Below are 27078 nucleotides of genomic sequence, written 5' to 3'. Positions count from 1 at the left end.
GAGGAAAGGCTGGGAGGGGTCCATGTAAATGTTGCAACACCAGGAAGCATTCATTAATCCTCTTCTTGCTAAGTTAGCCCAAAGACTTATTGGGCATTTAGAACTATTTCTTCTCCCAATTTACCATTTAGTGGTGGAAAGTGTCTGTCTTACATGTCGCTGTAAATTAGTGTTGTTGCCTATAATTTTAACTCCCGGGAAGTAACTTTTGAGAAACAGAGGGCACTGCTGCAAGGCTAACTCAACCTATGCCATTGTTTATTTGTATGCCAAGAGACTGAGTGGTTTCAGAGACTGTGGAGGTTGGTAATGCCAGGCTTGTGGCCACAAATTTCACCAGGGTTGTACTGTGCAGGGAGAGTGGGAATGGGCTCTCGTTGGTTAAGTGGGGAAGGGGAACAGCCTGTCCATCAACGTCAAGTTTAGTGCCCAAGATAAGTGGGTGCCTTCTATTGTCAATATTAGTTCTGTTTTGTTTTGCTGCATATCAGCAAATCACAGAATGAGTACACCAATCCAGCACCAAGTCTCTTGTGTAGCAGAGCAAGGGGAGGCGATGGCGTAGTGGTATTGTCACTGGACTAGTAACCCAGAGACCCAGGTATTGCTCTGGGGACATGGGTTCAAATCCCACCATGCCAGAAGGTGGAATTTGAATTCAATTAATAAATCTGGAATTAAAAGCTAGTCTAATGGCCATGAAACCATTGTCGAGTGTTGTAAAAACCCATCTGGTTCACTAATGTCTTTTAGGGAAGGAAATCTGCTGTCCTTACCTGGTCTGGGCTACAGGTGACTCCAGACCCACAGCAATGTGGTTGACTCTTACATGCCCTCTGAAATGGCCTAGCAAGCCACTCAGTTGTATCTAACCGCTACGAAGTCAATAAAAAGGAATGAAACCGGACGGACCACCCGGCATCGACCAAGGCACCGGAAACGACAATGGCAAACCCAGCCCCGTCGACCCTGCAAAGTCCTCCTTACTAACATCTGGGGGCTTGTGCCAAAGTTGGGAGAGCTGTCCCACAGACTAGTCAAGCAACAGCCTGACATAGCCATACTCACGGAATCATACCTTACAGTCAATGTCCCAGACACTGCCATCACCATCCCCGGGTATGTCCTGTCCCACCGGCAGGACAGACCCACCAGAGGTGGTGGCACAGTGGCATGCAGTAGGGAGGGAGTTGCCCTAGGAGTCCTCAATAGCGACTCTGGACCCCATGAAATCTCATGGCATCAGATCAAACATGGACAAGGAAACCTCCTGCTGATTACCACCTACTGCCCTCCCTCAGCTGATGAGTTCGTACTCCTCCATGTTGAACAGCACTTGGAGGAAGCACAGAGGGTGGCAAGGGCACAAAATGTACTCTGGGTGTCCATCACCAAGAGTGGCTCGGTAGCACCACTACTGACCGAGCTGGCCGAGTCCTAAAGGACATATCTGCTAGACTGGGTATGCGGCAGGTGGTGAGGGAACCAACAAGAGGGGAAAACATACTTGACCTCGTCCTCACCAATCTGCCTGCCGCAGATGCATCTGTCCATGATAGTATTGGTAGGAGTGACCACTGCACAGTCCTTGTGGAGATGAAGTCCCGCCTTCACATTGAGGATACCCTCCATCCTGTTGTGTGGCAGTACCATTGTGCTAAATGGGATAGATTTTGAACCGATCTAGCAATGCAAAACTGGGCATCCATGAGGCGCTATGGGCCATCAGCAGCAGCAGAATTGTACTCAACCACAATCTGTAACCTCATGGTCCGGCATATCCCCCACTCTACCACTACCATCAAGCCAGGAGACGAACCCTGGTTCAATGAAGAGCGCAGGAGGGTATGCCAGGAGCAGCACCAGGCATACCTCAAAATGAGGTGTCAACCTGGTGAAGCTACAACACAGGATTATAGACAGAGCAAAGCGATCCCATAACCAACGGATCAGATCTAAGCTCTGCAGTCCTGCCACATCCAGCCGTGAATGGTGGTGGACAATTAAACAACTAATTGGAGGAGGTGGCTCCACAAATATCCCCATCCTCAATGATGGGGGAGCCCAGCACATCAGTGCGAAAGATAAGGCCGAAGCATTTGCAACAATCTTCAGCCAGAAGTGCCGAGTTGATGATCCATCTCGGCCTCCTCCTGAAGTCCCCAGCATCACAGATGCCAGACTTCAGCCAATTCGATTCACTCCCCGTGATATCAAGAAGCGACTGAAGGCACTGGATACTGCAAAAGCTATGGGCCCTGCCAACATTCCGGCAATAGTACTGAAGACCTGTGCTCCAGAACTTGCCGCGCCTCTGGCCAAGCTGTTCCAGTACAGCTACAACACTGGCATCTACCCGGCAATGTGGAAAATTGCCCAGGTATGTCCTGTACACAAAAAGCAGGACATGTCCAACCCGGCCAATTACCATCCCATCAGCCTACTCTCAATCATCAGTAAAGTGATGGAAGGTGTCATCAACAGTGCCATCAAGCGGCACTTGCTTAGCAATAACCTGCTCAGTGATGCTCATTTTGGGTTCCGCCAGGGCCATTCAGCTCCTGACCTCATTACAGCCTTGGTTCAAACATGGACAAAAGAGCTGAACTCAAAAGGTGAGGTGAGAGTGACTGCCCTTGACATCAAGGCAGTATTTGACCGAGTATGGCATCAAGGAGCCCTAGCAAAACTGAGTTCAATGGGAATCAGGGGGATACCCTCCGCTGGCTGGAGTCATACCGAGCGCAAAGGAAGATGGTTGTGTTTGTTGGAGGTCAATCATCTGAGTTCCAGGACATCATTGCAGGAGTTCCTCAGGGTAGTGTCCTGGGCCCAACCATCTTCAGCTGCTTCATCAATGACCTTCCTTCAATCATAAGGTCAGAAGTGGTGATGTTCGCTGATGATTGCACAATGTTCAGCACCATTCGTGACTCCTCAGATACTGAAGCAGTCCATGTAGAAATGCAGCAAGAGCTGGACAATATCCAGGCTTGGGCTGATAAGTGGCAAGTAACATTCGCATCACACAAGTGCCAGGCAATGACCATCTCCAACAAGAGAGAATCTAGCCATCTCCCTTTCACATTCAACCCCATTACCATCGCTGAATCCCCCACTATCAACATCCTAGGGGCTACCATTGACCAGAAACTGAACTGGAGTAGCCATATAAATACCATGGCTACAAGAGCAGGTCAGAGGCTAGGAATCCTGCGGTGAGTAACTCACCGCCTGACTCCCCAAAGCCTGTCCACCATCTTCAAGGCACAAGTCAGGAGTGTGATGGAATACTCTCCACTTGCAGCTCCAACAACACTCAAGAAGCTCGTCACCATCCAGAACAAAGCAGCCCGCATGATTGGCACCCCATCTACAAACATTCACTCCCTCCACCACCGACGCACAGTGGCAGCAGTGTGTACCATCTACAAGATGCACTGCAGCAATGCACCAAGGCTCCTTAGACAGCACCTTCCAAGCCCACGACCTCTATCAACTAGAAGGACAAGGGCAGCAAATACATGGGAACACCACCACCTGCAAGTTCCCCTCCAAGTCACACACCATCCTGACTTGGAACTAAATCGCCGTTCCTTCACTGTCGCGGGGTCAAAATCCTGGAACTCCCTTCCTAACAGCACTGTGGGTGTACCTACCTGAAATCGACTGTCGCGGTTCAAGAAGGCAGCTCACCACCACCTTCTCAAGGGTAATTAGGGATGGGCAATAAATGCTGGCCTGGCCAGCGACGCCCACATCCCATGAATGAATTAAAAAAAAGAAAAAAAATGATTGATGGTAAATAAAAATAGGAGTGATTATTGACACCCAGTGTACCAGCCAATGAATTGGAGGAAGGACACGACTTGTGAGTCTCTAAACCCATGACCAGCAAACAGTCTCTGGAATACACAGGCTTATTTCTACTGAAAAAATGCAAAGTGTAAATGCCACAAAGCTATCCAGATCTGCTCGGTGTCAATAATAAACCTGGGATCACTATCACCATGCTGTTAAATGCTGAGAGGTTAATAAGAATAGTTGTCCAAATACACATATGTGTAGGAGACATTCAATAATCTTATCAAAGAGCCCCCGTCACAAAAGGCTGAGGAGGAAATGATGAGGGGAAAGTACAATGGACGTTACCAATGTGCAATATGAGCTGAGTGCAAAGTGAAATCATTTGACTTGGAATATGAAAAAGAATGCTTCGGTGGGCTTGGAATATAAATCCTTTATCTTTACAGTATTATTGAGAGAACAACTGAAATTTATCTAATTAATAAAAATTAGATATGAATAAGACATATATATTTTAATGTTACTGTCCACCATTTTAATCCAAGCTGTAAGCCACTTATTTTAAATCTGGTTGACTCTTTTGCCAAAATAGGAGAGACAGGAACATAATAAGAGCACATTAGGTGTTTGTCCACAAATATCCAATAATTTCCAGACAGTCATCATTAAATTACCTTGAATAATCAGCATTTCTTATTTGTCCAAGCTGAACAATTTGTGCTCATTTATCTATGCAGCCTAGGCCACCCTGACGTATTTCCCCAGCTAAGAATTCTAAGTGAATCACATCCGTGCAGACCTACATTACTTGGGAAAATCGTGGGCCCAGTAATGTAGAAAACTGTCGCAAATTGGGAGTCAATTGTTCTGACCACGGCTGCTGCCGGTTGTTAAGATCTGGCTAGTTTCAGAGAGTAATGGACCTTCTTGCACTGATTGAAAAACACCCTTCCCAAGTTGCTGAAATGCTGGAGAACAAAGGCAGTTGATTCATGGACCTGTCTAATGCTACTCAACCCAGCTGCTATTGCTCCTGCTGTTCTCTCATTCTCACAGTAATTATAGATGGCCCAGGCTAACAGAGCACTTAACATGAGAAGTTTTAGAAATGGGAAAAACCCATCTCTTTAGATCGATCTCAATCCCATTAACCCATTTTGTCATCATAATCCTCAATGCCATCCCTCTCCTGGAATGCAGTCACCTCTTAAAACATTTATATTGTGTGTTTTTATGGTTATCCCTGATAACCTTCAGGTGAAAAGTATCCTCTCACAGCCCTTCTTATTACTAATATTGCAATTTTTCACTTGTATTCCTGATGTTTGAATCTCTTGTCGTAAAGAACAATTTTGGTGGATCAGACAATGAGGAAATATTCTAATGAGACCAGCTCTCTTACTCTTTCATCTTTCAGATGACACATTAAACTGAGGCCCCCATCTACCCTCTCAGGTGGACGTAAAAGATCCCACGACACTATTTTCAAGAAGAGTAGGAGAGTTCCTCCTAGCGTCCTGGTCAACATATATTCCTCAACCAAATTACTAAAACAGATTATCACATCAGGGGATCATGCTGTGCACAAATTGGCTGCTGCTTTTCCTGCATTATGACAGTGACCACACTTCAAAGATACTTCATTGGCTGTAAAGTGCTTTGAGATGTCCTGAGGATGTGAAAGGCTTCATATAAATGCAAGACTTTACTCTTTCTCTCATATAAATTAAATTCCTGATATCCACAACTATCATCGCTCTACCTTCTGAAGCTCTATAATCTGCTCTTTGCAATTTGATGAACAGAAATGCGCAGTGTTAATTACATGAAGCCACATCAGTTACAGTGAGTTACAAAGCTGCAACCCCAATTTTTGGGCTCCATTCAAGCAACAGAAAGGTGAGGGGATTTGGCTAAATTGTGTCGTCTAAAAGCCCTCGTGTTTCCTTTTTTGACAAACTTTATGAACAGTTAAGGCAATGAATGAGTTAAATTCACGCACTGGGACATTTGAGTTGTCGTGGATGATGTCACCATGTTGATGTTGAGGGAGACTCGTGTTCCTGCACATGAAGCTCCATTATTAATGGTGGCTGCTCTTCAAACACTTGATATGTTCAAGGCATCATCCAGTGCACTTTTCAGAAAACTGCACTTCAAAAGCAACTTGTTTTATATTTTTAAAAGGAAAGTTGGCAATGGAAAGACATTGCTCTTAAAAGCCATTATAAGTCATTAAGGCTCCATCAGTTAAATGAAACGGCAGGGTTTTTCAAGGGAATAGCATTTTCCTTGTATCACAAGATGTGCAAACTTTGACTTTGACATCCCTTCCTAAATTGATGGATTACTGTAGGAAGGTCTCTTAAGAACAATGCCTCTGGAAAATATGATGTCAATAGTGAGAGATTAACAGAACATTTCCCCAAGGATTTTTTTTTAATGGTTTATGATATTCTAGTATGCAGACTTCAAATAATCCACTGCTCACAGGTTAATTGTTCACTTTCTAACACACTTGCACACAGAATCGGGCAGTAAGTCCAGCATTGGATTATGCAAATACAAGTCAGGCCCTTCCCTGTGTTCCTCAGGGGGCACAAAAGTATCTCACTGACCTGGTCAGTCCAATAAAGGCCTTTGACTCCCCTATTGCAGGGCAGAGGTGCCCTCCGATTATTTTTGGGCAGGCTGCCAATGCCAACTATTTAAGTGACCCCATTCCCGTGATTTGGGATGCATCAACATCGTTGGTAGTTGGTAGCCAGGTATTCTTTCCAATGGTGGAACAAGATCCCTAGCATTTCAGGCACGTTGTTTTATAGTGACAGACTATCCTCTAATTGATCCACTGCTGTCACTCTCCCCTTACTCTCCATGAGATTGATACAATGTTGTTAGGTGTGGAAATCGAGGGATATAAAACAAGAGCAGGAGTTGAGGTATTGATCAGCTATGACCTAATTGAAAGGTGGAACAGGCTTGGTGAGCCAAATGCCTTACTCCTGTTTCCATGCTTCTGGAATGAGAGGCATGATAGTGAGTCTACTGTATGTGTCACCATGTCATGCACTCCCTGGTAAACTGTAAGCAAGAATCAGCAGCTGTGATCTGCACAGCTATCACCTGTAAAGGCAAGAAATAGAAATAGTTTTAACACCGTGTGTTGAGTCCTGATGGTGGCCTCCTTTCCTGCTCCTGAAAAACAACCGTTGACAACAAATTAAAGCAGAGCTGTTTTTTTTTCTGAATTTCCTCTAACTCAAAATGTTGTAAAGTGAGGTAACTACACACTCATTAGTATCCCTCAGTCATCCTATATTGTGAAGCTTTTTGTTTTGCTATAAAATTGTTAGTGAGAAGCAGCTTGGGGACAGCCAATTGGTTAAAATCTGCTGTGTTGTGACATTGTGGAAGTGTCAGGAATTTCCTCAGGGTTGCACTCGTTCCACTCTGCAACTGCACCGGAAGTGCAATGGAACTCCTGTCCACCACTTTCAGTGAAGTTACAGCAGCGGACTGGGAATAGCTGTGAGGAAATTCCCAGCCTACAAACGGGGATTGCAGAGCTAGGGGTTGTCCATTCATTGTGTCCCTGAAGGGGGAAACCCACTATCATTTATAAAGCAGAAAAGGAAATATTCAACTAAGGACGGTGTGCACTCTCACCTCTAGTGAAGCACTTTGGGACTTTCCACTGCTTTAAATACGCTATACTACTGCTTGCGTACATAAACCTTTGAAGATCTAAATAAAGGCATAGAGAAAAAATGCCAGGAAGTTATTCTAAACCTTTATAAATCACTTCTTACACCTCAGCTGGTTCAATTCTGGGCACCACACTTTAGAAAGGATGTCAAGGCCTTAGAGAGAATGCAGAGGAGATTTACCAGAATGGTAGAAGGGATGAAAGAATTCAGCTATGTGAAGAGATGAGAGAAGCTGGGATTGTTCTCCTTAGAGCAGAGAAGGTTAAGGAAAGATTTAATAGAGGTGTTCAAAGTTACAAGGGGGTTTTGGTAGGGTAGATAGGGCAAAACTGTTCCTACTGGCAGGAGGGTTGGTAACCAGAGGACATAGATTTAAGATAATTGTCAAAAAATCCAAGGAAAGATGAGAATCTTTTTTTTACTCAGAGTTGTCACGATCAGAAATGTATTGGTTGGTGGTGGAAGCAGATTCAATAATAACTTTCAAAAGGATTTGAATATATACTTAAAAAGGAAAAAAAAAATTAAGGCTTTGGGGGGTAAGAGCAGGGGAGTGAAATTAATTGTTAGCTCGTTCAGAGCACCAGCACAAGCATGATGGGCCAAATGGCCTTCAGTACTGTATGATTCAGTGAATCTATTAATTGCAGGTTGTTGTTGGCATGCACCTTTCGTACAACAGCATTTTGTCATTTGGGAAACAAACCAAGATATTGTCTTCGGGGAAGCATAACTGCTGGACAGTGGACTGCAAGCTGTTGTTCAGACAGCTGCTCTCTAATGGCTTGCTTAACGATAGGGAACATCATTTTATTGCTATAATAAAAGCAAAATACTGCGGATGCTGGAAATCTGAAACAAAAACAAGAAATGCTGGATTCACTCAGCAGGTCTGGCAGCATCTGTGGAAAGAGAAGCAGAGTTAACGTTTCGGGTCAGTGACCCTTCTTCGGAACTGACAAATATTAGAAAAGTCACAGATTATAAACAAGTGAGGTGGGGGTTGGGCAAGAGATAACAAAGGAGAAGGTGCAGATTGGACCAGGCCACATAGCTGACCAAAAGGTCACGGAGCAAAGGCAAACAATATGTTAATGCTGTGTTGAAAGACAAAGCATTAGTACAGATTAGGTGTGAATATACTGAATATTGAACAGCAGCAAGTGCAAACCTGAAGAAAAACAACCTGAAAAAAACAGTGGGTAAGCAAACTGAACAAACTAAGATGAAATGAAATAAATGCAAAAAAAGATTGTAAAAAATGTAAAAAGGAATGTAAAAAAAAAGGAAGAAAAAATAACTAAAAATGACTAAAAATGAAAGTAAAGTGGGGGGCTGTCATGCTCTGAAATTATTGAACTCAATGTTCAGTCCGGCAGGCTGTAGTGTGCCTAATCGGTAGATGAGATGCTGTTCCTCGAGCTTGCGTTGATGTTCACTGGAACACTGCAGCAATCCCAGGACAGAGATGTGAGCATGAGAGCAGGGAGGAGTGTTGAAATGGCAAGCAACCGGAAGCTCAGGGTCCTGCTTGCGGACTTTTATTGCTCATCATTTTATTGCTAGTGATTGCTGATTGTGGTAACACTTAGGGCTGAATTTTACGTAGAATTTACATAGAATTCTGCAGGAAGAGGCCCGCCTCAACCTGCAACGTTGAGAAGGGCCTGCTGTATATTACCGGCAGCGGGGGGCCTTTCATCTCCATATGCAGATTTCCAAAATAACTTACCTGCCATCCCACGTCGATTGTTCGGCCTTCGCGTGCCGGAGTTCCGAGGCGAGAACCTCGGAATAAAATTTTTAGGGAGGAAGGAGTGTAGGATAAATTGGATTTTTATTGGATGTGGGGATGGTGGAAAGGGGTTGAAGGGCAAAAGATTGAAGCTTTGGGGGTGGGGGGGGAAGTTCGGGTATTTGAAAAATCAATTGATGGTCATTTCAGGCAATGGGCGGGGGGGGGTTTGGGGAAGGGCCTCCGTCACTTATTTTTATATTTAATAAAAATCGATTATATTTTCCCTTTAAAAACTATAATTATTTGTAAGGGCTTAAAGCCCTTTAAAAATGGAGCCTACACGGTGGCACTGGACATCGTTGCTGGGGACACGGCGGCCGGCCCCACGTGTTATCAGGAGTGGGCCCTCTGCCCCCACTGTTTAAATGAGCCCCCACGCGAAATATCAGGGGGGCTCCTCGGCGGCCGCTGAATGTGGGCACCCTGCTGAATTTAAAGGGCGCCGCCAAGTAGCACAGTGCCCGAATAAAATTCAGCCCTAAGGCAACATTTCCTGGCTCCCAGTTACAAACCAGAAAATGACCATTAGTCCCAAAAATCTGTCTTGAAATGCTCTTAATCCCACCTTTTGCCGTATCCCTCGATTCCTTCCCTCTTCAGACACACATGAATTGCCTCTTGAATCCATTTATGTTGTTTTCTTCAATCTATGATCTTCCCTTATAAACTATTCCTATAATTCTACCACCCTTATGTAATAAAAAAGGATCTGTCTGATTTTTCTTTTTTATTCCCATAGAATCCTTTTTTAATTTGTTACCCAATATTTGAACCCTTTGTTATTGTAAACCATTTATCCAGATCAACCCATCAGTGCCCTTAGTAATCTTGGGAACCTCACTTAGGTTACCTTCAAGTCTCATCTTTTCCAAACAGAAGATGCCCAACTTACTTTACCTTTTCGATGTTATCTGTTAGCAGGCGTTAGCTTGGTTATTTGATTCTTTACCCCTAGGGAAATTGGATACTGAACTTTTATCTGAACTACTACTACTTTTGTATGACAGGGAAAGCTTATAATGGGATGTCCAGTTTGACTATCCATTCGATGGCCTCCTGAGATACTGAGTGGAGAGATGAGGCACCTTTCACAACAGACCTTAGTGGGCAGGTTGTTGTGATCTCTTCCACAGTCTGGGACAAATGGCTGCAATTGCACTTCAGGTTGTCCTTTATCTTCCACTTATGGAGCAGGTGGCCTCATCTCAACAAAACTTCGTCCTTTACAACTGATAGCATCAGAACTTAAAATAATCAAATCATTACAGGGGATCAGGAAGAAGAAACAACAGCGGTTTGCAATGTTTGCACAGAGCACTATTGCTGGAGAATTAAAAATGCTGTGACACCATTAGTGACTAGCATTCAGTAACACTTAGTGAAAGTGTTGCAAAATTCTTTATTTATACCCTGCGTCCATGTTATTTGCTAATGAGCATACCTCGCCTGTATTCTTCATCTAATGAGGAATGGGGGGCTGGGCCACCCCTCCCTCCCTGGGCAGTAGGACCAAGTATCTAAAGAGAACAGAGTGCAGGAAATGAACACAAGGCAGTAATGTATGTAACTAATGGCCCCACATCGCTCCTCAACACTATCTGAAACATCAGGGAATTCAGCTCAGAATGCAGGTTCCAAACTAGAAGGCATATCCCTTATGAAGGATGCCCCCATGCACATCTGAGGGGCCAGGAATTGGCTTCTGACACCCAGATGTAAAAGTAGTGCTGAAACTTGCTAGTCTAGAAAAAGGAAACTCCCGCCAAGCCAAAATGCATATCCACTGACCAAGACAAATGGAATAAGTCCGCCAATGTCACCTCTAGGAAGGGCCATCACAGTGAAGTTGAATGCTCCACTTTATTTGTTTCAGATGCTAACAGTCAAAAGCTCCAGCCCACCCTGCTGAGCACTGCCCTCCCCACAACATACAGGGCTGAAACAGTTCTGAGACATGGTCTAAGCTCAGAAACCAATGTTGACCATCAGGAACTAAAAGGAAAGCAGGCAGATGAGTTACAACTCCTGAGGGCCATCACAACACAAGCCCTGCACCATCTGGCTGCCCCTCCCCATGAACACTGAAACTGCATTCCAGGAGGGTAATATAGCCCTACACTAAAAGGGAACAGCAGTTTCAGGCAAGGATAATAACCCCCACCCTGCAAGACCAGCACTTTATGTAGGCAGAGCCCTTTCTCCTTCTACCTGAACCTCAAGGAACAAGGTCAAGTGAATTGCTTCCACTGTTTGATACATTTCACTGCAAGTGTATGTTCAGCTCTGCCAACAAGCTATATGGACCAATGCACTGTCCTGTCAGCACTGTACAACCAAACCAGCATTGCTGCCCTGTGCAAAAGACATGAGTCACTCAGACCACCCATGGGCAGAACAAAATGATGACCAGTTACATTCACTGCCACGAGCACTGTTGCCTCTAAATGAGCTCAGAAAATCCGCCTTCCAATATGATTGTTGGTAGCTGTGGCATCACTCATTTACATTATGGTATTGCCACCACACCAGTGCCAATGTTGTAATTTACAGGGGGCATAAAACATCACGTCAGTAACTAGCAGTCCATTCGCCACTCGTCTTCGTCTGTTTTTGACAAGTACAAAAGTCCTGCAGTCGTCTGACCAGAGCCTTGCCAGTGGGTATTATCTGTAAATACTGTCGTTAAAAACGTGTGCATTGGGCATTAAGTGGTGAGTGACATCATTATGTCGGGTACAGTTAAAATTACAATAAGCAGAAAATAAGAATACCATGTCAGAAATTCAACTAGCCTTAAAACTGAAGGTGACATATTCTTGTTGACTGTGCTTATGTAAGTGATGACTAAAATAGGCCATTTATATAATGCACTACAGCGTATAGGGAGGCATGAAATATCAGCCAGCATTGGGTCTTGTTGCTACAGGCTGGAATGTTTCTTTTAATGTGACTGCCAAAAATATCAAATCTACAGCTTGATATAATGAAAGGATTGCAGTAAATTGTATCTATTTGTAGATGCTATCTTTCCATCTCATATTTATTCTATAGTTCGCTTCTGTTAATGTCAGGTTACATCCTTTTTGAATCCGATTAAATCCTAAACTTGTGGAAGCAGGAATGGAGTGTAGTTTGAGTATAACAGTATTTTATTTCCACAGTGTTCTCTCCATCTTTCATGAAGACACTGATTCTTGCCAGGATGTGGTTTCATGGGCACTGGCTGTTACACAAATGCCACTTTCTGCATGAGTGTCAACAGGGGGTTATTTGGTCTCTGGGAGCCTAGTCCTCACTTCATCTGATGTACAGTAAAGGCCTGCTTGGGTCTGCAATTGAAACCAGACCCGAGCCCGACAGAACCACATCCGACCCGAGCCTGACCTGGCCCAAGTCCTTTGATTTTTTTCCCATGCCCGACCCAACCCAACCACCAGAATGAAGTTGATGATATTAAAGAGGTTGTGCTCTACCTTGGATGGACTCGCTCACTGCAGACTTGTGCCGAGTCCGGATGCACATTTCCTGCCTTGACATCCTGGCTGTTCAAATCTGGAAACTTTTCCCTCCCTGACCAAAAGACAGCACTGTGTCCGACCTGGCCCAAGTCCGAATGCCAGATCTGGAAGAGAGACACGTGGTCGGGTTCGGGTCGGGTAGCCATGCTCTAATGTACAGGAACACTCACTGAATTGAAGAATGATGAGGTGAGGGATCCTTGACTAATTTTGTTTTCACCTCCCCCAGATTTCGAGAATGGAGATCAATTATAGCACTATCCACTTTTACATCTCCCTCTCCTCCTTTAAGACTCTCCTTAAAACCCACCATTTTGAGTAAGCTTTTAGTCACGCATCCTAACATCTCATCCTTAGGCTTGGTGCCCATTTATCTCAGAATGCACTTCAGTGAAAGTGCCTTGGGATATTTTCCAATGTTAAAGGTGCTATATAAATGCAACTTGTTATGTTCATTATTACTATCACATTTGAAATCAGTTAACTCAAAAGATCAGGAATAGAACCTGGGCCTTGCCGATCTGTGTGAACCAATTCCACTTTGGACAGCACAATTACTTGTTAAGCCACTGGGGGCCAGTCAAGGGTAATACCTTCTAGGCTGGGACTAACACTTAGCACAGGTAGATCTAACTCCTCTGTCCATTATTTTAAGAGTGACATTAACCTGGCTAAGCACTCTGTTAAAACAGCAAGCAAAGGAATTTGGTCTCAGTCTATTGAATGCTCATGCAATAATATCAGACAGCCTAATTTCTGACCCTAAACTTTCGTTTTGCTTGCTTCTGTCACTTGAATTTCTCAACCTTCAAACCTTTTATTCCTGTTAATCTGAGAGGTCACTGAATGTACGTCAACAAAAGAACATCAGCTGCTCAAAGATTTATACAGTGATTTAATATTCATAGACCTTACACAGTCTTCACTCTTTAATTTTTATACCTCTCCCTCTCCTTGGTCAGGATTTTCTGCTCTATTTATTCTTCTGGGATATCTGTTATCTTTTTTAGGTTTTCTCCTTCTCCCATAATCGGAGCATCCGTCCTCTTTGCTGCAACACATAATTGTGTTTTTGTATGTCTCCCCTGCTGTTTCAATTCATGCTTGTCTCTCCAGTTTCTGAGACAGTAATATTTTCAAAGAGTAAAGTTCCCAGTCTTTGTCCCTTTTCTTCAGTCTGGAATTTATTTGTAAAGTATTTATTTGTACTGTGGCAATTATTGTTGTTTAACTCTTGTGTAAATGGAAAAAAAGAGTTTAAGCTTTCCTAGAGATTGGTGCAAATAGTTCACCACAGATCTGGTGATGTCATGCATTGCGGAGGGTGATGCTGGGAAATGCAATCATCTTCTGGCCTTCAAAATACCACAAAGCTCCTCAGTGACCTGTGCAGTGAGACATTGAACCGAGGCCTGCTGCACCGTCAGGTGAATGTAAAAGATCGCATGGCGCCTGGTAGAAGAGCAGGGGAGTTTTCCCCAGTGGCCTGGCCAATACTTATTCCTCAACAAACATCACTAAAACATGTTTGTGGGGCCTTGGTGTGTGCATATTAGCTGCTGCATTTCCAACCTTACAAAAGGACTTCATTGGTTGTAAAGTGCTTTGGGACATCCTGGGGACAGGAAAGGCGCTTGATAAATGCAAACTTTTCCTTTTATAACTGCCCTTTTGTAGCAACATTGATGAGCTCCTGGCTCTCATTCTAACTACAGCCGGCCAGTGTATTCCACTGAGATGCCATCAGCAGAAGCCCTAGCACCCAGTTGAGGCACTATGGAAAATAATTCAGTCCAAGAAAATTACATGTTCTTAGAAGCCAAACTGGATGAAATTCTTCCAGATCTGGTCACTGTGTCTGACCTGTGCTGGTCTGAATTGACAACAACACTTCTCACCCAGCTTCTACACCAAGCAGCTGGAGCATGCTGCACCCATCTGGATAGGGTAACCCGCAATGCCTCAGCAGCACAACCAGAACCAGATACACTGGGCAAGCATAGCATTACACACTCAAACCACTGCCGCTCCCTGGAATCAAATCCTCAGGGTGGTGCTCAACCCGAGCCACTCAGTAAAAGTCACTGTGATGTACACTGAATATTCTTAGAATGTAACACATCTCAACATATTGCATCCAAAACATAGTGCAATACTTAATTTAAAAAAAAGGAAATCTAGCCTTTTAATGTGTAAAATATTTCACGTGTTGTACAGGCCAACAAGGATCCTTTCATCTTAACTTTCAGTCTGTTCTGTGTCCTTGAAAGGATTTTTAAAAAGAATTCCTGTACTATAAGGGGCTTTTTGCCCTTTTTATGAAACAGAAAGCAATTTGATTTATTCCTTAGCAACAAAAGTGAAGGGAGGGGGGGGGGGGGGGGAGTGGTTGGTAGACGACTGGTGTCTGCTTGATTAAGCAGGGATGCCAGAACAGAATGAGGCAGATGGAGTCTTCGACTTGGAATAATACAGCTACCGCTGAGCATGTGCAGTGTCTCGTCCTATCTGCTGCTGAGGGAGGGTGGGGTTGCCTTGTTGGAGAGGAGCCCTCAGCCAGTGGTGGCTGCGGAATGCATGTGAAGTTATATTCTCGCTTTAACCCTTTGCCCTTACTCTCTGCGGTAGTTGTTGGAAGGCTTGCTGCTGGTGAGCAGAGGGCATAAAGGGTTAAGCCTGGCGGGGGAGCTGTGGGCGCAGTCGGCGAGAGCAACTCCAACCCACAGAGCTGCAATTACAAGAGAGTGACAGCTGTATGCTAACGGGAGCTATTGTGTGGGACTAGAGGCATGAGGAGCAGGCAGGTGGGTCTTGTGGGTCTGACACACTTCTACAACAGACAGTACAGCGTCGGCATTCAGTGGAGACAGACAGACAAACAAACAGCAGCTCTCCAAAGGCCAAGGGGACAAGCTGTCAAGAGGACTTTCTCACCGTTCAACAAGATTATTGCTGCAATTGAAAACTGAACCTTAGCTTCATCGAACCACTTTTTTTTTGGGAAGATTGTGGAGATGATGTATTTGTGATTTTTAAAAACTTTCAGAGGCTTGCTGTTCTTCTTGCGTTTCAGTCCTCACGATTTTTTTTAAAGCAGCGAGTCTTAAACCCGTTTGAAAAATGAAGATTTTTGGCAGACTTGACTACAGGCTGGTGAGTTGGCAAAGTTAGGGGCGCGGCCTTTTTAGTGTTTCCTTGAATGTAACTGCAGCTAATCAGCGAAATAATGAAAAGAAAGCAAATGTTGCCTCTTTAACGCAGGAGGAGAATTTGTTCTGATTGACTTGGTCTTAAAAGAGCAAGAAGAGACGCGAGATGTTAATTTCAAAATATGTGCATAAATAATTTTTATGCTGATATATTTCATTGTAAATTGGCAACTATGTGTATTTATCTGTGATTTTTCAATAAAATATATTACTGGAGTGCTTCAGGTGCTGTATCTGGTAATAGATGATTTCTTGCTATCTCTCCTCACTGCACTAAGGAAGCAGTACCTCTTTTGTGTTGGAGATGTGTAGACATTGCTTTATTAATATGCTGATACCAGACTTGCAAATCAGATTCATAGTTAGCATTTAGTGCCTTGATTTTATGCTGTTGACACCAATCAATATCTGCCCATCCACCGGCTCACTGAGCCTGAGTTTCTTCATTCCATATGAAAGAAGGTAATTCCCACAGCATCAGCTATTGAGTCCAGCGTGGTCCTGGGGATGGGGGCTCCGGGAAAGTATTGTTAAGCATCTTACTGCAGAGATGTTAAATGATCTTTATGATGTCCCAGAGGGACTAAGTTGGCTCCATTTTGGTAGAATTGGACTTGCGCTTAGAAAGTGTAAGTTGTTGAACCAATAATGATATGTCCTCTTTAAAGCTCTACCTCCAACACTATCTCCCATTCTCTCTCCATCACTCGATAGTACCAGTACAGCAGCAGCACTGGTACGAAGATTGGGATCGACTGAAAAATTCTGGTACAAGTTTTACCTGTTCCAAACTTTGCCAATTATGTGAATTTAATAAATGAGGCCATGGACAGGCTGTCAAAGTCATTTGAAAGCATAGAACTGTGAGAATGCAGTAAATGACATTGTTTGGTTTCTGAACCAAAATGACTTCATATCTTATTCATAAGCATGGGTGGTTGGGCAGTCTTACATTTTAACCGTTAGTCATAGTTGGGAGAAAAACGAGTATCCTTGGTACCACATGACAAGAAGTAAAATTTTAAAAAGCCTGCCTCTCTCCATAAAAAATGCATGGGATGAAGAATCTGACCTTTCTATTACATGAAATGGTAAAGGACAAAGTCTTGGCCTCCTTATTGATGGTGCTTGTCTTACTTCAGGCCATGTTTAATTAGATTAGCTGTCATTAGTACTGCTTGGATGGGTTTGTGGACATATCTAATTAGACGGATCCAGTCATGGCATGTTTTTAGATAAATGGAATTATATGACTTGAAATTTCAGCACCATGGATAGAGGAGATTTCAGTCCCATTGTATGTCAGAATTCCATTTGATCTAGTTAAATACCTGCTATGTGACATATATTTATTAACACATTTTTAAGCCTTTTAGTTTGGGTGCAGACAATTTCCAGTGAGCTGTCAGATTGGATTTAAAAAATAACTATAGTGCATTATATCGCAGTGTTGAACAGCTTTGGTTACTGATTCTAGAAAATTACTTTGTGAATTTCTATTTTCAACTCTGAAAGAGACTGTGGATTCTCTATTTGTCTCAGTTTTCTCTCACACTTAAAAAAAAAAGCAAAGTGTGTCATGCTGGGTACATTTTCACAGATTCTGCCCATTGTGAGACCACACAGTGAATTTTGGCAAGCTATCCAACTCCCAGGGGTCCCACATTCAGTTCTGTTCCTGTCCTCAGCCAACATTCACATATGGGCAGTGTTCACTGATAGCTATTAGGAATCCCTTGCTGATTTTCCCCCTTTGTCCTAGCCCAAGGACACTAAGGCTGTTTGTAGCATCTGAACATCCACCTGAGTTGAGGTGGTAAACACTGGGGATTGACCCTGAGACTGTCCTGGTTTGTGAAGCTCAACACTGTGCTATACAGTCTATTTACCCACTGCGCCATCAAGGGAGCCCAATCTTCCCGATGTTAAGTTGCAGGTGACAGTTTTGAACCTCAGGATGTAGATTCCTGAATAATGGCTCCATCTAGTGGCTTCTGGACATCTTTCAATCAGTGTGAGGACTGCATTTTGGGATGATTAGTATATGACAGCACACTAGAAGAATTCCCTACTCTTCTTCAAAGAAGTGCCACAAGAGCTTTTATGTCTCTCTGAGCAAATGGGGCTTCACTTTAATGTCTCATCCAAGAGACAGCACCTCTGGTAATGCAGCACTCTCCCACTGAAGTGTCAGCATGGATTATGTTCTCCAGTCCTGGAGTGGGATTTGCAGCTACAACCTTCTGCTTTAGAAACAAGAGTGCTACCATTACACCAACCTGAGTAGGATAAGCACTAATCAAGACTGCCAGCAAAAATAGAAGCATAAGAATGTACAGGAAGTCAGAAAGAGGAATGTAGGCTATGGGCTGGGAGAGGTTGCAGAGATATGGATGGAAGGCCATGGAGACATTTGCAAACTGGAACATCAATTTCAAATTCAGTGCCTTGCAGGGGTGGGACCCAGTTAATTTAAATGAAGGTGTAGTGATGGGCAAGTGGATGTAATACAGGTCAGAATGTGGGCAAGATGAAATGTGAGCAGTGGAGTTTTGGATGAGTTGGAGTTAAGCAGAATGGAGCTAGGAAAACTGATGAGATTGGGAGAGAAGTCAAGTCAGTAGTGAAAGCACTTAAAAATGTCAACAATGTTCGGACTGAGGGACAGAGGCAGGTGATGTTGCAGAGATGGAGGTATATGATCTTAATGAATGACATCCTCCCGGACACCAAGGTTATGCACCATCTAGCTTAACTGGAGCAAGTAGTTGGGAAGCGAGATGGCATTGTGGGCAAGACTACAGAGTTTTTGTGGGGGTGAGTAAGATAGATCAATATTCTCAGTGTTCAGTTGGAGAAATTTCTGGTTGATCCACAACTTGATGTCATAAGCAATCTGAAATCACTGAGACAGTGGTGGAATTGAGGATGGTGACGAAGTAGAGCTGAATTTATCAGCATACGTTTGGAAAATGAACCCATCCCTGTTGGTCACATATATGAGCAAAGTTAGAATGAATCATAATGCTTTGTGACTCTAAGCCTTTCCAATATTCAGAAGTATCCATTGCTGTTACATTGGTCGCCAGGTCATATGGATGTTAACATTGGCAGCAATGTCATCAACTGTTGAGAGCCAAGATGTCATATAGTTGAGTGTCAAAGTATTTATATTCATCACAAATATTCTTTTTTTCCCCATCCACAGGACTTCTCATACGATGATTCCAAAGTTGAATTCAATATTGATGCCCCTAATGGTGTGGTGATGGAAGGTTATTTGTTCAAGAGAGCAAGTAATGCATTTAAGACGTGGAACCGGTATGTGGTGTTTCCTCTTAATTGTGTTTCTAAACTGGGAACAATATACGCATATGTTATAATAGTGATCGGCCAAGGAGTTCTGTGTTTGATCATATTCAGTGATGCCAGAGCTATAGTTAGTTTCTGGGTTTAGCATTGGTGCAAGCGAAAGTTGTGGTGTAAATGCACCCTAAAACTGGGATTAACTTCAGGAGCGTCACCTATCTTTTGAAGTTGTTTTCTGAAACAAAGTTTGATTCATCAAATTTGCATGAAAGTCCAACGTCCTTTTACTGTACTAAACACAGCATGCAGAGTGAACCATTCCTTTAAAGCCATATGGCTAATTTAGTTTATTTTCCCTCCTGCCTAGAGCAGCAGTCATCTTTGAGAATTTGGATGTTTTGGAACCTAGTTAGTACTGAAAGAAACTAATGGACAATGTAGGTTAACCACCTCCTCTCACTTTTGGGTCATACAGAGTGTCTATCTGACAAATCTTCATTATTAACGGGTGCTAAAATTCTGGCTGGCGTTCCACAATGCAGTGGGAATAGTACAAAAAATATGGACATCAATTTTAAGACTGAAAAGGGAAAGAGACCCAGTAGTTACAAAGGCAGAGTAACAGACTCCCAACCATGTATTCAAATTCCAGCTATAATTAATATTTGCATTGGGGCACCCCTGTGAGGGATAAGCTTTGCCAGTTTTGGTTATATTGAACAAGCCAGAGGGGGTGGGGTGGTCATTCTCTGCCCATGCCAAGGAGAGCACAGTTGTCAGCATTTTTAGAGATGTCTAAAGGGTATGCCAACTTCCCAGTTAACCATGGCATCTTGTTTGAATGTGTATTTGTGGCAAAAGTATTGAGTCAATTTCCACAGTGTTGCACTAAGAGAGTGCACCCCTGCATTCCCTGTGTGTGAATCCTGGAATCCGCCAGTAGGTTTGTGCACTGGAATTCCTGCATTACAAATTCTAAAGATGTCTGCATCTTTTAAGAGTATGTCCCAACCTCATTATCCCACCCTAATGAGTAAAACGGGTCGCTCATTCAGTTCCACGTGTTTATTTTTTTTAGCTCCTTCATTCCTGTAACACTTCTCACCCAGATAAAACTGGAACTTCTGGGATTCCCCACCACATGCTTGAGAAATTGGATTCTTAAAGCTGAGACTGACAAGATAATGCCAAATATATCCTGCAGCATGAGAATATTTCCGATATGTTGAGAGATACTAATGTACGTGTATAGGGTACAAGGCTCCCAGTGTGGAGGTTCAACAAGACTGAGGGTCAAAGAATCAGGCCAGTGAGGAGGATGTCCAATTTGCTGACTTTTTCCAGCGATCGCTATCAAGCATTCTGACCTCTGCACTCAGGTTTCCAGTCTGCAGCAGTTCTATGTTGGAAGCCTTTCCTTTTATTTTAAGTCTGTAAGGGAAGGATGTTGTTTGTCTTTGTGATTGTAACTGGGAAAAGGTTTCAGTTTTGTCCCTTTATCTTTGTGAGTGCGCTGGTCGTTCAATCCAGTCCTCTGGTGGTAACATATCTATCACCACAGAATGTTCCTGCACTTCCTTTGTTCTGCTGTCCCCCAAGACTGCAGCCTATTAATCCTGTTGACGTGAGTAACCGGCTGGTTTGGAAAATTGATAGCTCATTTTTTCTGTTCTTGACACACAGGTTATCATTGATAGAAAGTGTCTATTAACTAGTAGGAGCAGAAATCCCATATCTATCACCCTGACCTATCTCTGAATCTAATTTAAATCAAACTCCCATATTTTTGGTTTCACAAAGAAAACTGACAACTTTACTACATCAGGATACTTTTTAAAAAAAAAAGTTTTCATTCATTTGCTTTATTATGAAAAATGTCTGATAGCTTTTAATTGTGAATTTTGTCCTTAACTTTATTTTCAGGAGGTGGTTTTCAATACAAAACAGTCAGCTGGTGTACCAGAAGAAGATGAAGGTATCAGTTCCACAGCGTCATGGTTACTTGACTTTTCAGAGAGAGAATTTGCTCCTTGCTTCAAATTCTGGTTGTTTAAACTCTTATTTTTGTGCTGCTGCAGCTATGAGGTCTTTGCAGTCTGAGGGTTTTTGTCTGCAGCTAGTCAGATCTTGAGCTGGAAAGCCTGACACAAGCAGGGCATCCTGCCTAAAGGAAAACCATACAGTTTGCCCACGTCTCACCAAAATTAAGTCCCTGTCCAGTGCTTCTCATGTTGCTGGAACAGGGACTGTTGCTGTCATGTGGGAGGCTGCAATCCCTCAGCAGTAAGGAGAACACAGGGAGGACAGCAACTGTGGCCAGCGGTGGAAACAATGGGAAAGATGACTGTACCCGTACAGCATTAATAATCTTTAATATTTCTGAAAACTGCAGCTCAGTTCTAGACCAACTGAATTTATAATGTATAAAACACATCAGACTTCACAGCCACGTCTACAGTATTCAGAGTGTGTAGGAGTTCAGTGAAAGAACAACACAGAAAATTGCCCTTTCAAAAGGATTTGAGCATTGGATTTTATTTTCAGGTGTCTAAAGTACTGGCTTGCTTTCTCATTGTACTTTTCCACTCCAATGTTCTCCCCTTCTGGAGGTGTTGACTGGTCCTGGGCTATAGTGCCATGGATACTGGCTGTGCTTTAGTACCTCCTGTAGTCAGCCATTCTTCATGTGTAGTCCTAGCTGTTGATCGTCAGTGAACTAATTCATATAAAAGGGCAGCGCAGCCAAGACTAATAGCAGTCATTATTATGGTGTAACATAATTGTGCTGCTGAATCTCTCATCCATTTTTTGTTACCTCTAGACTCAACTTTTCTAGTGTTCTGCTGGCTGGCCTCCCATCTTCAACCCTCCATAAACTTGAAGTCATCCAAAACTCTGCTGCCTGTATTGTAACTCGCACCAAGTCCTATTCACCCATCACCCATGTCGATCTACATTAGCTCCCGGTCCACCAACGACTTTTAAAAAAAAAAATTTCACACTCATGTTTCAGATTCCTGCATGGCCTCGCCCTTCCCTATCTCTGTAACCTTCTCAAGCCCTACAACCCTGCGAGATCACTGTGCTCCTCCAAGTCTGATTTCTTGTGGATCCTCCACTCTACCATTGGTGGTCATGTCGACTAGATCCCAACTGATGGAATTCCCTCCCTAAACTTCTCCATCTCTCTCTTCCTTTAAGACATTTCTTAAAACCTGCCTCCTTGACCAGGCTTTTGGTCATCTGTCCTAATGACTCCTTCTTCGGTTTGGTGTCACTTTTTGTTTGATAACTTCCTGGGAAGTACCTTGGGCTGTTTTATTATGTTATGTTTATTATGTCCGGGGGAGGCGGTGGCGTACTGGTATTGTCACTGGATTAGTAACTCAGAGACCCAGGTATTGCTCTGGGGACATGGGTTCGAATCCCACCACAGCAGAAGGTGGAATTTGAATTCAATTAATAAATCTGGAATTTAAAGCTAGTCTAATGATGGCCATGAAACCATTGTTGATTGTTGTAAAAACCCATCTGGTTCACTAATGTCCTTTAGGGAAGGAAATCTGCTGTCCTTACCTGGTCTGGCCTACATCTGGCCTACATGTGACTCCAGATCCACAGCAATGTGGTTGACTCTTACATGCCCTCGAAATGGTCTAGCAAGCCACTCAGTTCAAGGGCAATTAGGGATGGGCAGTAAATGCAGGCCAGGCCCACATCCCATGAAAGAAAAAAAAAGCACAATACATTTGTTTTTGTTGATGTTGTAAAGCAGGTAACTGGCATCGGAAGATTGGCAGTAATCACAATTCTGCCAGAGCCCACTATGCAGAGGGAGGGTAGGCCCCCAGCAGAACAGAGCTGGCATGAAAGTAACAATCGATTGTTGCCAACTTTCCTCCAGCTCCTCACAGGCTTGCTGCGATGCTGGGGACTGGCACAGAGGGTCACTGTCCTTGCAACCCCCTAATGCAGCATCCACCTCAGGGGGCATCTCAGTCCTTTAGCAGCATTTGGCAGATGAGCCACTAACTCTGAAGTTTGCTCATCCTGCATACCATTTTCAGTTGTGCCGATGGCCCAATGTGGGTGTCCAGGGTTGCTAGGCAGCAGCGATTACACTAGAGATCATGGGAAGGATACAGTAATATCAATCTGCAGTTATGCTAAGCAGCTGACCTTGTGAAATTGGGGATCCTTCTTTGGTTTGGGGTCAATTTTTTTCTGATTATACTCCTGTGAAGCACCTTGGGATGTATAGGCATTGTATGTACACACACAAGTTGTTGTCCAATAGGTTTCAAAACCCAACAATTACCAGCTTAGCAAAAATTGCACCAATATCACAATTCTGTCTCCACCCAAAATCCACAAACATACCCGTGTCAGTAACAATCACTGGATAGTGATCACAAGCAAGAATCCTATTCAAGTTTGCCCCTCCCTAGCTTACTGAGGGTAGTTTTTGTACTCTTGCGATTGCCCAACCTAAGATCAGCTAACAACACAGATCGGATTGGATTGAGGAATCTCTTCAACTATATGTTTGAATCTCTCTTTGGGAAGGCCTTTACTAACATTACCAGTGGGAATCATTTCTGATTGTAATTCAATTCGCGATTGGATGAAATGATGTTCTTTCTCTCCAACCCAAGATCCGTCTGCTTTTTTTTGATGACTGTTTTGTTTAAACTTTCAGGATGCACTAACAGTGGTAGTCGAGGATTTGCGACTTTGTTCTGTCAAACCCTGTGAGGACATCGAGAGACGCTTTTGCTTTGAGGTTGTCTCTCCAAACAAGTGAGTGAGCAGCAGAAAATAGTGGCCTGAATGCAGAATCTTGTCCAGTGGCCATTTTTCCATCTGTGAACCTAAATAGGCAGAGTCCAATAAAAATGTGTCTGATGGTCAATATCCTCTGTTTATTTTTCTTACATTAATGGTGCAGTCGCCTTTGGAGATTTATGTAGTACGCCCAGGGTGTCTCTGTTCCTGCACCAGTTTTAAAATTGTACCATTTAGTTTATATTGCCTTTCCTCATTCTTTCTACCAACATGTATCACTTCACACTTCCCTACATTAAATTTCATCTGCCACATGTCCTCCCGTTTCACCAGTGCTCCTGAATTCTGCTACTATCCTCCTAACTGCTTACTATATTTCCGAGTTTCGTATCATCTGTATACTTTGTAATTATACCATTTATGCTCAAGTCTGGGCCATTAACATATATCAAATCCCTGTCTCCAGAGCCTAGATACCAATGTACTGCCAGCCCGGTCACTTATCTTGACCGGGCCTACTGATATAGGCCTGTGTGGATTTTCCCCTGGCCTTTGGGAAGGTCTAGGGTTCGGAAGTAAATTCATGAATTTCAGCTTTCAACTCTTTTATGCAAGCTGAACAAGCCTATCCTCTTCGTCTTGTATCGAAACCAGAGTGAATTGGATTGTTCTTTTAAGACAAAGATTAGATTTTAGATCAGACTTGACTTTGGAAGGAGGATAGTCTTAGAACCACTTTCAGTTCATGGATTTTACTTTCTCAAATCAAGTTATGAAATTCGATAGGTTTACTCCTACCTGTTTCAGCAAAAGACAGCAGTCACCATATTCTCACTATGTATCATTTTGAATGTTGCATTTAAGGTACCAAAGGAACTTAAAACATGCTATGGCCTCTTGTAGACAGTAAATATTATCCAGTCCCTGACAACACACTTGTTTTCTACAGGAGCTGTATGCTGCAGGCAGACTCTGAAAAATTACGAGTAGCCTGGATTCAGGCAGTGCAGGCTAGTATTGCCACTGCATACAGAGAAAGTCCGGATAATAACTACATCAACGTAAGTCCCGCACAACCTTTCATATGATTTGTGCCATCCCTGAGTGTCATTTCAGCTGTGATGGAAACTTTCGTCTTTTTCTTTTGTCCTCCAGTTATTTCCCTGTTTAAATCTTCGGAACATCACAGCTGAGCCTGGTGTCAGCCGTGCTTCCATTGGTATCACTCTCGCCTCTGGGTTGTGGGTTGAAGTCCCACTCCAGAGACGTGAGTAGAAAAAACTGGACTAACGCTCCAATGCAGTACTGAAGGAGTGCTGCACTGCCAGAGGTGCTAACATTTGAATGAAACGCACAACCAAGGCCTGGTCTACCCTGTTAGCTGGCTGTTTATGCTCCAATCATCTTCGACACTTACAATCATTACACCACACTCAAAGGTGTCTCAATGTGCAGAGCGTATTTGCACCTGAATGATTCAAATCTCACATTGATAAAGCAGCAAGAAATCACACCTGATCAAGCTCAAATCTAAGTGTGAAAAAAAGAATGAAGGACAGATTTTGCCTGCTGCCCTTGATGACCCCCCCCCCCCCCCCACCATGAGAGGAATCAGAAGATTTACAAGCAGCTGCTGATCTAGAGACAGATTTTTCTGTGCAATAGCAATTAACCTCAATATGACCTCAAGATGTGCCTAGAGCACGTGTTCCACCGGGAATTGTTGAGCAGGTAGAACATTGGTGACAGGCCACATTAAACACAACCTCATCAGCAGACAGTTTTCCTCAAGGTTTTACATTGATTAGGCAGTGGCTAGCAAGATAAACACTTCCCATGTTATTATATAATGTTACATTGTGTATTACATGGTACAATGTTCCTGTTACTGTAAAACAGCATAACCTCTGACTTGCTGTCAACAGGCTTGATAATTTACATAAATATCCTGATTCTGTTCCGTACCCCAGTGCTAGTACCCCAAGTACAAGATCTGCCAGTTGCAGTCTGACACACACTCCATCCTCAGCACTCCTGGGATCAAACGCTGCTAATTGTAAACCTGTATCTCGCGAGTCAGAGCTCCGACATGCAGTGTCAGCTGTCGCCACTTTTGTTGCTCTGATGGATCGGGGAAAATCCTGTGGCCAGAAAACGAACTGTAAGGCAACTGGAATTGGATAGTGTGGTACGATCTTTTACACCCACCCAAAAGGGCAGACGGGGCCTCAGTTTAATGTCTCATCCAAAAGACGGCACCTCCAACAGTGCAGCAAAGGTACCGCACTGGAATGTCAGCCTAGATTATGGGGGGTTATTTGTCAATGTTGACAGAATTTTAGCAAACAGTCTTTTAGCTGATACACTTGCAGTTATATAACATGTTATTACATCATAACGTCTTGAAGAGTTTCACATAATGAAGTTGTTTGAAGAGCGCGACTGTTGTTTCTGAGTTTACTGAGTGAGCTGCCGGCTGAGCTCTCTGTGAAAATGCAGCAGACCTGCCCCCATTTTAAATCTGCTCCCATTTCTTCCTGGCAGAGACTGGACAGAACTGCATCTCCATCTACGAGCAGCATCGACTCTGCCAGTGACTCCCGGGATCGCAGTGTGAAGGGTGAGAGCATCCTGCAGCGAGTGCAAGGGATCGCAGGGAATGACCAGTGCTGTGACTGCGGTCAAGCTGACCCTCGATGGGCCAGTATCAACCTCGGAATAACACTGTGTATCGAGTGCTCTGGAATTCACAGGTAAATTCCCAGATGTCTAATTCTTGGACGTGACTACCAAGGTTAATCCTCCCCAAGTTTGGGCTTTCAACTGACTGGATTAAAATAGCTTTACAGCATGTGAGAAACCTTTTAAAAAGTAGTGAAGCAAAAGAAAACAAATAATCAAGAGTTTTAAATGTATTTTCTTAAAAGGAAAAATGGTGGAAA

The 27078-nt window shown here is 43.4% G+C and overlaps 1 protein-coding gene across 4 annotated transcripts in view; it reads left to right on the top strand.

Moving 5' to 3' along the window:
• Positions 1 to 27078, top strand: part of acap3a (ArfGAP with coiled-coil, ankyrin repeat and PH domains 3a) — a 338239-nt gene that overhangs the window by 272290 nt on the left and 38871 nt on the right. For all 4 annotated transcript variants that reach the window (XM_068017295.1, XM_068017293.1, XM_068017296.1 and 1 more), the window contains 5 exons: positions 19251 to 19363; positions 21275 to 21326; positions 24051 to 24151; positions 25086 to 25197; positions 26681 to 26889. In XM_068017295.1, the coding sequence (XP_067873396.1) occupies positions 19251 to 19363; positions 21275 to 21326; positions 24051 to 24151; positions 25086 to 25197; positions 26681 to 26889 (587 nt within the window). The remainder of the gene's footprint in view (positions 1 to 19250; positions 19364 to 21274; positions 21327 to 24050; positions 24152 to 25085; positions 25198 to 26680; positions 26890 to 27078) is intronic.

Source organism: Heterodontus francisci, chromosome 37 (genome assembly GCF_036365525.1).
Source record: "Heterodontus francisci isolate sHetFra1 chromosome 37, sHetFra1.hap1, whole genome shotgun sequence".
NCBI classification, from domain to species: domain Eukaryota; kingdom Metazoa; phylum Chordata; class Chondrichthyes; order Heterodontiformes; family Heterodontidae; genus Heterodontus; species Heterodontus francisci.
This window is presented reverse-complemented; position numbering and strand designations above follow the sequence as displayed.